The sequence below is a fragment of the Brienomyrus brachyistius genome, chromosome 5 (assembly GCF_023856365.1).
Source record: "Brienomyrus brachyistius isolate T26 chromosome 5, BBRACH_0.4, whole genome shotgun sequence".
Lineage (NCBI taxonomy): Eukaryota > Metazoa > Chordata > Actinopteri > Osteoglossiformes > Mormyridae > Brienomyrus > Brienomyrus brachyistius.
The window spans coordinates 31,249,581-31,265,245 of NC_064537.1; the positions used below are offsets into that span (position 1 = coordinate 31,249,581).

The 15,665-nt window shown below is 45.0% G+C and overlaps 1 protein-coding gene across 2 annotated transcripts in view; it reads right to left on the bottom strand.

The window, feature by feature from the left end:
• Positions 1-85: 85 nt before the first annotated feature.
• The window catches only part of LOC125742820 (vesicle-fusing ATPase), a 29,104-nt gene continuing 13,524 nt past the window's right edge, over positions 86-15,665 (bottom strand). The window contains exons 10-22 of one of the 2 annotated variants that reach the window (XM_049015199.1): positions 14,397-14,562; positions 14,177-14,251; positions 13,891-14,078; positions 12,402-12,497; positions 11,640-11,796; positions 11,196-11,329; positions 10,946-11,012; positions 9,456-9,535; positions 7,858-7,992; positions 7,500-7,613; positions 4,275-4,330; positions 3,339-3,415; positions 86-1,832 (exon numbers count right to left, since the gene is read on the bottom strand). In XM_049015199.1, coding sequence (XP_048871156.1) covers positions 3,382-3,415; positions 4,275-4,330; positions 7,500-7,613; positions 7,858-7,992; positions 9,456-9,535; positions 10,946-11,012; positions 11,196-11,329; positions 11,640-11,796; positions 12,402-12,497; positions 13,891-14,078; positions 14,177-14,251; positions 14,397-14,562 — 1,302 coding nt within the window. In that variant the 3' untranslated portion in view covers positions 86-1,832; positions 3,339-3,381. Of the gene's footprint in view, positions 1,833-3,338; positions 3,416-4,274; positions 4,331-7,499; positions 7,614-7,857; positions 7,993-9,455; positions 9,536-9,896; positions 10,215-10,945; positions 11,013-11,195; positions 11,330-11,639; positions 11,797-12,401; positions 12,498-13,890; positions 14,079-14,176; positions 14,252-14,396; positions 14,563-15,665 lie in introns of those variants that run through there. The other variant, XM_049015200.1, reaches the window with a different exon arrangement.

Sequence of the window (15,665 nt, forward strand, 5' to 3'; positions counted from 1 at the left end):
AGGAAAAGAAAAACCACACACACACACACACACACACACACACACGCACACACACGCACACACACACACACACACACACACAAAATCTCTTCGCATTTTTATTGAAACATCACATTTGAATCCTGCCACTTTACATGATAAGCAGCTATGGACTCATGCTTACAGTAAAAACGTTACAATAAAAATTTGTAGAAAATATCTGCAATGTAGACCCAATGCACACAGTCCTGATGCAAGCATATGTGCACACAAGACTGATCCACATATGGAATAAAATCCCCTTAAAATCATCTGACTGCCAAACCAGGCAAAACAGTACTTTACACTGCCCACAAACACAGCATTTACGGTACGTGTGCACAGCCTGCTGTTCTCATCTCCCTGGAAAACTAATTACTCACAAGCAACCTCAGAAATCTTCAGCACATGCAAGGAGACACACCGCCCCTCACGTCACCATCCTGCCGGCTGATACAGACACATTTCCCCCATTTCAACACCAACAAATCAGAGAGACTGAACATCCATTAAGCGAAACACAAATTCAAGGAATGGTTAATACATTCTATAGATTCAGACAGCATTATTTAAAAAATGTAACTGGATTAATCTAATTTGAATCACAACAGATGTTTTAGAGAAGAATACGGCTATACAAATTTCTGCAAAGAAAGAGAATACAGTTTTCTCAGCCAGTTTCCCCACATAAAGAAAGTATTCCCACAATGCACTGCATGTTCATGGTCAACAACAGTAAATCTGTGAAGAGCCTGTTCACTTGGACGGACTGAGGACCAAGGGCTGAGGATCTTAAAATCAGCAGACGCTGCTCCTTCACATTCAGAGTGGCTGACAACAAACCACAAGCACTTCTCCTCAACAATGCTATAAACATTTATTGTTATTCTCAAGTGCAATTAAAACTATTTCAAGAGCAAGTTAGAAGACTTGTAATGCATTGTGCATCAAATATTTAAAAATAACCAGATGCCGACCTAGACGTCAGTATATGGAGTCATGCACTTTCAGGGGCATTCCCGAGGAATGCTGTTTGATTTTGTGTCTCAGGCCACCCTTGGATCTTACTGTTAAAGCAAGTCATGCATGTTTCTAAGTATTTGTCCTAAGTAGTTTTATATTTATACAATGTGCTGAAGCTCAGTAACCACCTGCATGCCTACACCAGTGGGGTATCAGATTCATAAACAATGCTCTTTAATGGGGGGGGGGGGGAAGATCATCCATGGTAGTGTTGACACTAAGACTGGAGCTGACAGATCAAGACTGAGTAACGCTTCTTTGTGCAGATCGAACACTCACTAACAATGATGTTAATTTAAATTATGTCAATTTAAGTTATATATAAATATACTCACACAATATATAGATGCATACATAACATAAACACCGAACAGGTACACCTGTACACAGCACATAATTTATATTTTATATCCACAAGCATGACCATATCTGAGTTTATATTAAAATACTTCACATATATGTGGAAATATATACCTGCAACACAGAACAAGACTGCAATGGCAACAGAATGGGATGCAGGCTGTTTTTAATTCAAATTATACAAAAGTGACTAAAACTATATAATAAAGGTATAGTAACAAGTTACTCACTGTTCGATGGTTAGGGGAGATTTATAGTAGCTACTGAAAACATGCAGGGGGCAGTACAAAACTGGGGCCATTTAGGGAGGTGGGGGACACATCGCACTTACTGTCAGATTGTCAACATTTATAAGAGATGAAATGTATAATCTTTGCTTCCTGATGTCTCAAAGTCTCCCTGCGTGGTGGATATGGAGGGTGCTCTGCTGTCTGCAGGAAGGAGAAGCGAGGGACAGTAAGTGGGGTGAAAACCAGAGCTGGAGCAAAGGGGCGCAGACTTGGCATTGTGTTACGGTGCTGCGGCACACGATGTTTAACATCACCTATGCAGCACAGTGTGTAGGGGATGGGTCCACCCACGTTTTTTCAGTTCCGATACAGATTCCGAGACACAACTGCCGATACCGATACAGATTCCGAGACACAACTGCCGATACCGATACAGATTCCGAGACACAACTGCCGATACCGATACAGATTCCGAGACACAACTGCCGATACCGATACAGATTCCGAGACACAACTGCCGATACCGATACAGATTCCGAGACACAACTGCCGATACCGATACAGATTCCGAGACACAACTGCCGATTCCGATACAGTTTCCGACACGGAACTGCCGATACCGATACAGAATCCGACACGGAACTGCCGATACCGATACAGAATCCGACACGGAACTGCCGATACCGATACAGAATCCGACACGGAACTGCCGATACCGATACAGAATCCGACACGGAACTGCCGATACCGATACAGAATCCGACATAGAACTGCCGATACCGATATAGATTCCGACATAGAACTGCCGATACCGATATAGATTCCGACATAGAACTGCCGATACAGATTCCGATACAGAACTGCCGATATCAATACAGAACTGCCGATATCAATACAGAACTGCCGATGCCGATACAAGACCTATTTTTACTTTAATATTTTAATTAATAAATATATATTTGTACTTGTGATAGCAGCCTCTCGTGTATCACAAGCTGCACTGAGTACACAAAACAGCCCAACCTAGCTCCCAAATCATCCATTGCTGTTTCCATATTACTTGCATTGTCTTACACAAATCCGTGCGTTTTGTTCAGTGGGATTTTCCACTAAACACTGCTTCCTCCACTGTGCTACTAGTTGTTAAAAGCGTAAAGTACTTCCAGATGGTCACCCTCTTATCTGATGTTCTTATGCTCATCATATTGCAAATGGTATGCACATGATCTGAGCCAGCGTGTTCAGGTTAAGGGAGGGTTCCTTAGACTGTGCTGGTGTTAGGGAAGAGGATCTGGGGCAGCATGTTCAGGTGAAAGGAGGGTTCCTTAGCCTATGCTGGCGTTAGGGGAGAGGATCTAGGGCAGCGTGTTCAGGTTAAGGGAGGATTCCTTAGACTGTGCTGGTGTGGGGGGAGAGGATCTGGGGCAGCATGTTCAGGTTAAGGGAGGATTCCTTAGACTGTGCTGGCATTAGGGGAGAGGATCTAGGGCAGCGTGTTCAGGTTAAGGGAGGATTCCTTAGACTGTGCTGGTGTGGGGGGAGAGGATCTGGGGCAGTCGAGTCACTAAGCTGAGTAATAATGTTGCTATTTCCAATCAGCACCACACCCAGCGTTGGTGTCACAGGGAATTCCAGCATAGCTGCAGTTCTTCTTGACATGTTAACCGTGTGTGAACTATGAAGTGATTAGTGCGGAGGACACCTTACCATGAGCTGCGGAATCGCTGCCTTCAGATGCATGCGCGGGCTCTCAGACGTGCGCACTGCTGGGACGTCTGCTCAGCCTGGTGGTCAGACAAAACAATCATGAGGAAAAGGCCTGAAATGGCAGAGAAACCTTTTGGGAACATCCTGGCACAAGTCACCAATGGGAGCAGTGTGTGTCTGAAAGGCCCATTGGCCCGTGTCTTCACGGCCATCTAACAGCACGTACTGGTTACCCTGAAGCTACTGGAGGCCTCAGACTGGAAACACACAACGCACAAATAGGCAGTTGTATTATTTAAATAATGCCTGGGCCTACATCCTGTGCAATACATTTGGGACCAATCTACCCATTTCGGCAATATTTTTCCTAAAAAAATGATATTCAAATTCTCAGTTCTTGATATGGTCAGCAACACCTGTCCACCTGAGAACTATTATGAATGCATGCCGGAACTGTACATTTTTCAGCAATTGTTTACTGAGAAAATATATTTTAACTGCTCTAGTTCAGATCTGTTCAGTCAGCGTTATGCATCTTGGGTAAGTCAGTAGTATTTAATGGCTATCAATTAATTGGACAAATAAAGGCTGTTTATGATCTGCCAATTATCATGCATTTAGCAGCTGCCCTTTTCCATCCTGACCCACATCTTCAAGATCCAGGACCAAAAACCAGCCCAAGGATGCAAGAGGGACATTTTAAATGCTTCTGCTCCTGACATGTTTGCATTTTGTTTAACAACATCACTCTGACCGCACAAATAGAAGAAATATTTATTATTATTATTATTATTATTATTATTATTAAGATCAGCGTCATTACATTTAAGCCATTTTTGACTGACTTGAAATGAATCATTTCACTGGCATTTAATAAATAAGCAGACTCCCAGACGGGGGCCGCTGCTCAGTTTCCGGCGGCAGACAGACACTCACGCGCCCTCCTCCAGGAGCAGAGCCAGGAACTTGCTGACCCGGTATTCTAGGTCCATCTGAAACACAAACAGCCAACATAGACATCCGGGTGAGAGGCCGCTCTCTCCATCAACATCGCGAGACAGCGGAGTGGGGCTACGTTAATGTCAGGCTGTACACTTAGCCATAATTCAGCCCCCCCTGCCCCCTTAAATCTTCCTCTAACAGTATCTTTGGGGGTGAAGCTCAGCTCGCCGGTGTTGTCGCGCTGAAGCCCCACAGCAGGGCTCGATGACGCGACTCGTTGGCTCCTCGCAAAGGCGGACGGGACTCGGGCCACTGCTGAGCAGTAATCCTTCACCCTGCCAGTCCTCCGCTGGGATCGGGGGAGCGGGTTGGGGGTGGCAGGGAGTGCCTGGGGGTGTCTGCGCAGGGCTGGGATGAGCGGATTACTGCGTGAGAGGGGCTGGTGATAATTCCGCAGGGCTGGGGCATGACGACAGCCATACCTGCCCCAGCAACACGCAGCTGGGGGAAGAAGCGCCCCTGGGTCAGGCTGGTCAGTTTTGCTCCCTAAACTCTGCGCACACACTCCAGGAGGGAGACTGGGGGCGGCCCACAAAAACAGACACTCAGCGAGTCCTATGCTGACATATTAGCACTACCAAGAACACACAAAAGCAATATTCCAGTAATTAAATGCTGCCCGACCCATTTTAATGGCCTCATTATCTGGACAATAAGCCCTCCTACTTAGGGAAGAATAAGAGAACGCCAAAGGGTTGCATTACCATTATTTCATAATAAATGCAACCTAATGATTTTCTGTCAGACTTGTACCCCAATTAGCAACACAACTCAACACCAACGTCAATAATTTCTTTTGATAATTTTTCTTTGCTAATGATACACAGAAGTGTCACAGTCATCATAAATTATTAAGGACTATTGTCGGCATCAATGAAACCAACTAATTATTTTTTTGATGAATGCAAAAACTTTTCTGTAAAGGCGCTGGATTGAAAGCTAATGTTTTCACTACGAAAACAATTGGGAAAAAAACTAAAGGCACCACACACATTAATACTAAGTCAACAGATGGGCAGTTTGATGACACGTACAATATTAGAGACAGACAAACAGAAAGCATTCTGCTTTATTTCCTCCTTGGACCTATCCAGTGTTGCTATGGAAATAATTTAACCAAGGGCTTGCATACCAAATTTACCACTTTGGCATCAGATATGCAACTACATGGGTGATAAGGCGACTGATTTGCTAGAGATCCCAACAGGATAAAATGGCTGTTCTGTTCTTAAAAAGTATGAGCAATTAAACAAAGCGTGAAAGGTATCCCTGAAGCAGAGAAATCGGTGATAAGGTGTGGGGAAGGGGGAAGGGAAAGGGGAGGGGGGTTAGGAGGAAGGGAGAGAGGGATGGAGGAGCGGCGGAAGAACATTAACATCAATGTGTGAGCAATAACTTATCATTTGGAGTGCCTTTGGCTGTTTAAGTTAGAACATGAGCAAAGTCTAACTTATGCACAAAGTACGAAACGAGCGGAGGGGAGGAAAAAGTAAATTAGGGGAAATGAAAGCGGTGGGGGGGGGGGGGTGGGGGGTGGGGGCGCTACTGTATGGGTGTGTGAGTGAGGTGGAGGGAAATTAGGTTCTGCTGTCATGTTGAAGCAGAGCAGCTGAACAGCAAGTCCCAGCAAACTCCAGCTCATACCTCTCCGGAGGAAACATCTCCCTGCATTCATGCATTCCACTGCACTTACACTGCGTTCTGCTGCGACAAACCCAGGGAACCGCAGCAGGTACACTGGCAGCTGCAGCGTTACAGCAGCACTCTAGGTGGCTGCAGCCAGTTAACAGACACAAATGCAGAGAATCATTACAATTAAAGATACCCCGGTGTTTTAATCCAAACACAACCCAGAGCACTAACTGAAGTCATATAAACATTCCCAGAACTACTAATTTATTTCCATTTATTTATTACACTTTTACACACATCAACAGAGACAATTAGGGTTAAGGGCCTTGCTCAAGGACTCAGTAGTGACATCACCCTGGGATGACCCTGGGATTTGAACCAACAACCTTCCACTTACGGCCACTAGCCCTCAGAGCCAAACACTACCCTGCATTTCCCCCTAATAATATTGCCTATTGATTAAACTCCTGTGTTACAAGCAGAGGACTTGATTCTGAGTCTTGATTTGTGGAAGTTTTGCAAACATTATCACCAGTGAAGTGTCAAACTTCAACTCACACCTTAAAAAAATCACCAGCACCTGCACAGTTCAAACACAGTCTTGGCTTGGCTAAGCCAAGTGAACCGTTTTTACGAGTTTTAAAAACACTGTGACCATTAAAGTCCCAACGAAAAACAAAAGGAGACGTTCTGAATGATCAAGGAGACTGTCATCGATTTCAGGAAGGAGAAGGTGGATTTACACAGGCTGGTCAGCTGTGCAGAAGGTCAACGGCTTTACATGCTCACAACACACATCTGCAGTAATGAAGTACACACTCCGACATCTTTACTTCTTTAGACAACCGAGGTAGGTCCAGGTATCACCAGAAGTTCTCACCAACATCTACAGGTGCATGACAGACTCCAGCAGCACTAGCTGAATTACGTCATTGCAAGTAACCAGCTTGGCTTTAGACTCCAGAATGCTGCAGTAGGTAGTGAAGATTTCTCAGATCATCAGGAGACATCTGCCTTCACTTCAGGAGATTTTTACCACTGGCTGCCTTGGGAACACGAGCAGCATTAAGGACTTGAGTCACGCTACACAGCTGCTCTGCCTTCTGGCAGACAGCATAGAAACATCAGCACTGGAGCCACAAGGCAAAAACTTACTTGCTGCCCACAAGCAATACAGCTATTGAAAAGCTGCCAATTATAAAACAGGTATAAGGGCACTGCAAAAAAAACAGTGGATCATGTGCACAGTTTTCTTTGCTTCATTTTGTGCTACTATTTAGCGTTGTTGTCTCTTTCATTCCCTGACTGTAATTTTGTTGTTGTTGTATTATTATTAAGTAACAGTTTGCAGGAGGCACATGTAGAGGACATGAGAATAAAGAAACTTAGACACATTTGATTTGACCAGATTCAGCCCCAGAAAGAAAAACTTCAAGCTGCAGGCAAATTTTCCCCAGTCACAGCCGGTACTGCCCTGCGTTTGCAACAGGAGAGGCAGCGCACTGGAGTCGGGGGACCCCTTCTCACCTGCAGTGACATCTCGATGAGCATCAGCAGCTTCTTGATGCCAATCCAGATGGATTTGCCCTTGACCTCCTTAGCAATCATGGCCCGCTCTTTGTCCTTGAAGCTGCCGAGCAGCTAATGAAAACCCATATCGACAACAATTTGGTTAAAGCCTCAAAGTCTTTGAGCAAACATCAATTAGTTGCTTACAGAGAGATTTGACAAATGCACGGTTGTACACAGCAGATGGTTGGAACACCATAAAATTATGCCATGCCCAAAATAATCAAGGCTCATCGCCATCATTATCATACTGTGTTTGCGTAACTCCCCACTGCCTCCTACTCCGTGAAACTACCTGGAGGTCTCCATTTCTCACCTCCAGTGCCTCTACCAGCTGCTCTCCGGTGGAGATGTTGGGTACAAGGATAGTTGTGCTGAAGGCGTCCAGCATCTCCATCTCCTGCAGGACATCCTTGCGGCTGGTGGTGCCAATGATCAGCAGTTTGCGCCCCTGCATGACAATAATAAGACATAATTTTGTTAAGAAAATGACCATGGATTTGCAAGTTCGATAGCCTCCAAAGTGCATCATCTGACACATCCTTTCATTCATCCTTGTCTTCAAAGGCAATGGATACTAAGGTACATAAGAAATAATAAAAATTCTACAGTTCTACAGCACTTGTATTCATTGGTTAACACACGTGTTGGTTGGTTTAACATGATTAACCAGATTTATCGCAAACATGTGCCTTTCAGCAGGTCGTGTCTGCCTGTACTGTTACATAGGAGGCCCTCTCTTCTCCATTTCCTATGGGTAAAGTACCAGTAAAGTGATATGCAAGCAGTACTTTAAGGATTACAAAGACGACTGCTGCTCTGGGTCACCTGGCTCTTTGTTGAGGAACAGACCAGTGCAGCTATTTGTTAACTGCAACTGTGTTACTAGGACAGTGTTTCCCGACCTGGTCCTTGGGGACCCCCCAGACCGTCCATGTTTTTGCTCCCTTCCATCTCCCTGCCTGACAGCCCACATTTTTGCTCCCTCCCAACTGGGAGTTGGAAGGGAAGAAAAAGGTGGACTGCCTGGGAGTTCCCGAGGACCAGGTTGAGAAACACTGCACTAGGAGAATAGGGGTTTAACTGACAAAGTTCGGTGCATTTCAGAAGATCTCCCCTGAAGATCCAGGTGGAACTGCACGGCAGCAGATTCCCAGAGGCCAGCATTTGGGGAGCAGGGGCTGCTTGGAGGGATACTGGAGGGATTATTGTGTGGGCCTCCCCTCCCACCCCCCCATGGTGCATGGTGTGTGAGCCTGCATGCAGATGAGGTGCCACACAGGCGGCGGCGCTGCCAGCTTCTCGGCTCTCTCACAGGGCCCATTCTCCTCTGCCCCCGGCTCCCCACTGGGTCTGCAGCTTTACAATCCTGGAGAAACAGCTCCGCTCCCATTCAGGGTCGGCCCGCGGCTCGGATACACAGCTACACACACAGCTACTGACCCCGATAGCACACGCACACACGCTAGGGAGATCCTGCTAGCTGAAAGGCTGAATTAATATAAACTGCAACATTTACACTGCTATTGTGTTTATATGTTACTCAGTATACAGTAGCATACAGAATGCTTTCAAAAATGTTTAGAAGGTGAATTTGCTGAACTATACAGCAAAGAAATTAAATAGAAGGTCCGGCAAATCTTCAAAACAAGCTCTTGAAATAGTTTTTACAGGGTTGGAAGACAAACTTTCTTCTAGACTTCTCCAAGAATCATAATAGCTGGGACGCGATCTGCTGCCACCTCCCTGCAAGTACTGGAATAGCAGCCGGACAATGGGCATCATGCTTGTGTAGAATACAAACACGACCACACAGCAAATCAACAACAAGTCCTGCCATGGACTCTCAGAGCGAAGGCCACCTCAGAATCTACAGATCCCAGTTCACGACTGGCTGAAGGGTAGAGTACTCACACGAGGAGGGGGCTTCTTCAGGAGGACCAGAAGGGCTTGTAGGACCAAATTGGAGAAACGTGGCCCAATTGGAACATAATCTGTTAACAGAATAAAGACACTTTGAACAGAGAGCATTAACAGTGAAGAAACAGCCACAAGAGCACATCTCATCTCTATACAGTGTAAGCATTTCTCTATAGGTCCCACCTTTTACCGTAAGTTACCCAGACTGCAGAGGAATGCAACAGAGCAGCCAAAAAAAAAGAAAAAAATGCAACCCTGGAGCGACACCTACAACTGCTCCCCTTTCTCCATTATGAAGTGTTTTATTACTTTGTTGTGATCGTTTGTTGATTTAATTTATTATTTTCCAATAGGGACTGCAATAAAATACTGCTGAAGTGAATACAGTTTAATTATTAGAAACAGCACCCGTGAATGGTTACTAAGAAGCTTAGTAGGCTCCTTAACCCAAAACACAAGTTTTGACCTCAGAGCATTAAGCAGGACAACATGTTAGCCCAGGACCAGCATTACACACATGGCAGATAATGTAAACAGATAATGTACAGCAAGCATTTCTATCGTCACCTATTTCTAGCCAATGCACTTTTAATCTCTCTTTACACAACATACGTTTTTTTTTTTTTTTTTTTGCACGAGGCACCTAGGTTACTCTGATCTGTCAATTTTTGGCTACCTTCTCCTCTTTACATTCCAGCAGGAAATTTGCATTTTAGCTGTTCCACAGGGCACACCTCAACAAAACTTTCCACCCTTGGAAAAAAAAAATAAACGAACCAGTGTAAACACGAATAAATCTGATTCACAGATGATCAATTGCTTGAACAATGACAGTAATTAGAAACAGAAACACTATCTCGGAAAAAACTAGATATTACAATATCTTAATAACATATACGGAGGAACAATAAATTTATGGTAAGGGTCTGTACTGTTGGATAGCGCAGACAATGCATCACATGCCATGTGGCCAAAGAAAGATCCAAACCAGCCTGGCTGGGTCTCCTGAAAACAGTAAGGCCAAAATCAAAAACAATTTATTAGGGAATAAGAGTTCATGTGTCCCAGTTCATGTGTCCCTAAATACACTGCAGCATTATAGCTTAGTGTAGCTGGCTTTATTCACCATGAATACAGCCGGGTGTCATTAAAAGTTCACAAGACGGGACAAAGCAACAGAATATCCTGTCCCAAAGTGCTCAGGAAACATGCTGCTGCCTCACAGATCATATCAAAATGCGAACAATGAAGCTATTTTGTCAATAAAAATTAAATTCTTATCATTATATCTCAAATTTTGATGAGACGAACTGGCCACATGCTGATGTTTTTTATGGATTATGAAGGATCAAAGAAACAAACAGAGAAGAGCAGGCTGCAGTTAGGCTGCTGTCTGACAGTTGTAATCCAGGCTCTACCACAGGACTTCAGTTTATTTGTGTAGGCACATTTGTGTCGGGGAACAAGGAGAGACGCGGACTTACCAAGCAGTCGTTCAATGTCATCAACCACCACACAGCTCAGCTGAGATTTGTAGGCATCATCAAATATCTAGAAGACAAGGAGTAACAGACTGCATATAGACACCGCAAGACACAAGAATAACAACAGGTAGGTCTGACAGGAAGTTCAAGACAAAAACAGACTTGGGAAACTGAAGCAACTGTGTCATTGTGCACACCACGAATTACTGTAAATGCCCTTGAGAAGCCCCCCACTATGCTGTCCTCCCACCTTCTTGATGGACTGACACTTGGCAATCTCGGAGTGGCCAATCATCTTGTCAGGAGAGCAAATTTTAATGAAGGGGAACTGAGAATCTTCTGATATTTTGGCAGCCAGTGCCGTCTTTCCACTGTGAGGAGGACCTGGAGCACAAAATCGACAGAGGTGACACAACTTCCTGTAGCACAGACAGTGGGACGTTTCCAATGTGGTGGATCTAGATGCACAGCATACCGCTGACATCCAAGCTGTAAAACTGGTTTGCTTACAAAATACAGTAAATTATTAAAAAGTAAGACGCTTTAGCCGATAATCACATTTGTTTTTGGCTTCAAATCAGTAAAATTTGAAAGAGCCTAATTTACAGTTAACAGCATAAAGATGTAAATGTGCACATAAATCCTTCTGTGTGTAGCAAGTGTGTAACCATAGTGTAACCATAGTGTAACCAACCCTCCAGCAGCACAGCGACCAGGGGTGTCCGGTCACTATTTTTGGTCTGTTGGACTAACAGCTCCCCATCATCCAGAATGCGAGTTACCGGGTCACCCCACTTAATGATGCCATTCATGATATAGCTGGCATAGTCCTCCTGGTTGGTGCCGAAGGCCTGAGGGACAACAAAAGACCGACCATCACTCTACATCCCCCTTTTTAGGGCATCTCAGCTCTCAGCTTCCTGAAGTATTAAGGCTAAAGGTAACCTTATTGAGACAAGACAGAATTGTTCGGCTCATCTGTAGGACATTTGCTTAGGAGCCGTTTTAGTTCATGCGAGTATAAACAAATGGTTAGGCATCAACTACATTCTAGGAAGTGTAGTTTTTATACATTCTATAAAAATATAAAGAATCCCGGGCAAAAATAAATAATATATCACATTATATATTCTACATGCCATAGGGGAAGTCTTGCATATGTTAAATGAGTTTTTGCCCGTGCAGGAATCTCTGGTGCATCGGTCACTGACTATTCGGCCTCTTAGAAATTGATAGTTGCCTCGTTGATTAGAAACAGCACATACCAAGGTGCTAATTTGCAGATCTCTTTCATACCCAATGCACACTACAAATCGGCAGTGTTCAGCCTAATACATCTTCCCTGAGTACTTGTGAGTTAGGTATTCCAGAATCCATCAATTGGATATACATCCACAAATGTACAAATGCGATTATTCCTGTACTGAAGGCAGGGGTGAGAATACAACAAACTTACAGGCTTGATGTCGTTTTCCAGGGAGGCCAAGAAATCCCCTCGAGTGACTTGTAGCTTCTCCGCTTTTTCCATGTCAACCTCCACCTTTGCACTAGCCTGCAGCAACATGAGGAGTGATATGGGAAACGGTAGAAGCACAGAACACCACGCTGCTCACTTTATTCTGTGCAGAGATTCCCAATTTTCAACTTCTGTAGAAACACAGTCAGCAACGTGCAAGAAGGGGGACCGGAGAGACAGCCGCTGCATCGTCTGAAATTCAAGAATCATCTCCTTGCTCTTCCCAAAAACACATCGCAAAGGTTTCCAAATCAAGGGAAGAAGTTGGCTAAAATCTACAATTAATCTCTATAAAACAGGCATTTGTAACTCAAATAAGGTTAATTATTCAAGCTTTCTCAATACAGAAACCTGCTGGCACAAGGCTGTGGGAAGCAAAACAGTCATCACACCTGTATAATCCCTCAACAGGACATTTCAACACTATCAAATATCAGACACGAGAGAGCAGTGTGTCACTGCCAGGTGAGCATCTCCCTCTGCAGGCAACTTGTGCTTTTTCATACTAAACACCATCACGTTGATAATGAGGTCCACAAATAGACCAACATAACAATCCCAACAAACCCTACTTCATGTTCTGCCAGAGCTAACAAACCTGTGTAGTCAGAAAGTACTGGAGATCTCCATTTTCTATTACTCTAGCGCAACAATGCAACTCTGAAATTAGGATATTTGGTGATGAACTACCATTAAACGTGAACAATTTACCATGGCCTTCTTCCAGGAACAAAGGCTACTGAAATTAGAAAGTAATTCAAACTTGAAATTATAAAGCAAGTCAAACTTGGTTAGATTCAGACAATGTGATGCTCCATTATTCTTAATAGTGATCAATAGATTATTGTTGCTTTCTTCAAATAATTTGGAAAGGTCTATCCAGAGCTGGGGGGGGGGCATCACTACTGTATAAACTAGCTAACAAATGACCCGTTCATGTCAAAGTGCTCTGCACAGCTCCTTATCCACATCAGCCTTTCACCTGCTGCAACCTGATTCTGGCTGACATTTACACATTTCCCGCAAGACTCCATCAACTCATGCAAAATTCAGCCTCTTACACGATATGTATCCCGCCTGAGAGGACACACTAGCCCAGCCTTATAAAACCTAGAGCCTGTACTGCTCTTTATGTTGATTGTACTGCTCTTTGTGTCTTATTTCCACATATTTTCACTGAGATGGTCCTGTGTGTTGCTAGAAGGCATTAAAGTGAAACACATATGATATGTGGATGTCGGGTTAAGGACATGAGTAACGTAATTCACAAAACGTTTGCTCACAACAACCAGACCACAAGCATGGTAGGTGATATAGCAGGAGATCACTGTAATGCCTGTGCATTCAAACATGCCCAAACCTGGATGAATTAGGAGCTGCTGAAATGGATGGATGAGTACAAATCCATGCCTTAGGAACTGGGGCTCACCTTGATGTGGCGGTTCATGGCGGTGGACTGGGCAGCACGAACCAGTCCTTCAAGCTCAGCACCGCTGAAATTTTTGGTGTCTGTGGCTAGCTCCAGCACATCCACGTCGGAAGCAAGCAGCTTGAACTCCCGCATCTTGGCCGTGTGGATGTTCAAGATCTGCACTCGACCCTTCTCATCCGGCAAGCCTGAGGAATGGGAAAGGCGAAGAGTTGAGGCGAGAGTTTAAATGTGTGATGGAAAGGGTCTCAACACCTCAACTGAAGCTGGACTTGGCGAGCTTTACCAATCTCCATCTTCACCTCCAACCTCCCAGGTCTCAGCAGGGCCTCGTCAATCAGGTCCGGTCGATTGGTCATACCTGAGATATAAAGAATAGACATCCAGGGTTCAACTCAATATCCAGGAAGAGGACAGCCACCAGGTGAACATTTTTGTACTGTAGCTTTAACGGAAGAGCATCCAGCCATGAAAGAATCTCCCTCCCACTCGACACTGAACAGTACCGATGACCAAAATATTGTTGAGCTGCTCCACGCCATCTATCTTAGACAGCAGCTGGTTAACCACGGTGTCGTGCACCCCTGTGCTGCCCGCCATGCTGCCTCGCTGCTTGCAGATGGCATCGATCTCATCAAAGATGATAATGTGCAGGCCACTGTTGGCACCAAGCTGGAAGGGATAGGAATGAAGTCAAAGGGTTAGAGAAGTCACTCCTAAATGATATCAGTCCCTGTGAATGTCTATAAAAAAGCAATTAGTGTATAATGTACACATTTTATATCAGCTATCAGATATATCAGCTGGGCAAAACTTTAATCAAAGTGCAATGCATATTGGACACAATTAGTAAGGCAAACACAATGAATAACATGTATTTAAATAAAAACTGACGCCAGCTCTCGCTCCTCCCTCAGTCTGCAGATGTAACATTTACGGCAGGTGTGGGGATGTGATTAGCAGGCGGGTGCCAGCGGCCCCTACGGGCTCGCCAGGATAAGGGTAGACTCATTAGGAGGTGAGGACGGATCCCATCACTGTCCCACAGAGACTGCCATGCTGTGCACTCATATGGGATACAATCAGGCTCTGGGGAGGGGGGGATATTTGTGTCCTAACCAGCGATTTACAATTGTCATATCCTAGACAGAATGCCAGCCCACTGCAGGGCAAACAGAAAGACACACACTACAGGCCATTAAGAGGCATCAATTCACCCAGCTGTGTACCTTTGGAAACCAAAGTGCCTAGAGAAAACACCGGCAAAGATGGGGAGGACATGCAAATTCCGGAAATACTGAAATGAACTGGGGATGTGAGGTGGCAGTACTTAGCCTGCGCGCCATGCAGCACTAATGAGCGTGCTAAAGGCCGCTCCCTGTGTCCCCTGCGTGTCATGCAGCACTAACGGACGTGCTAAAGGCCGCTCCTTGTGTCACCTATGAGCCATGCAGCACTAACGGACGTGCTAAAGGCCGCTCCTTGTGTCACCTATGAGCCATGCAGCACTAACGGACGTGCTAAAGGCTGCTCCTTGTGTCACCCATGAGCCATGCAGCACTAACGGACGTGCTAAAGGCTGCTCCTTGTGTCACCCATGAGCCATGCAGCACTAACGGACGTGCTAAAGGCCGCTCCTTGTGTCACCCATGAGCCATGCAGCACTAACGGACGTGCTAAAGGCCGCTCCCTGTGTCACCCACGCGCCATGCAGCACTAACGGACGTGCTAAAGGCTGCTCCTTGTGTCCCCTGCGTGCCATGCAGCACTAACGG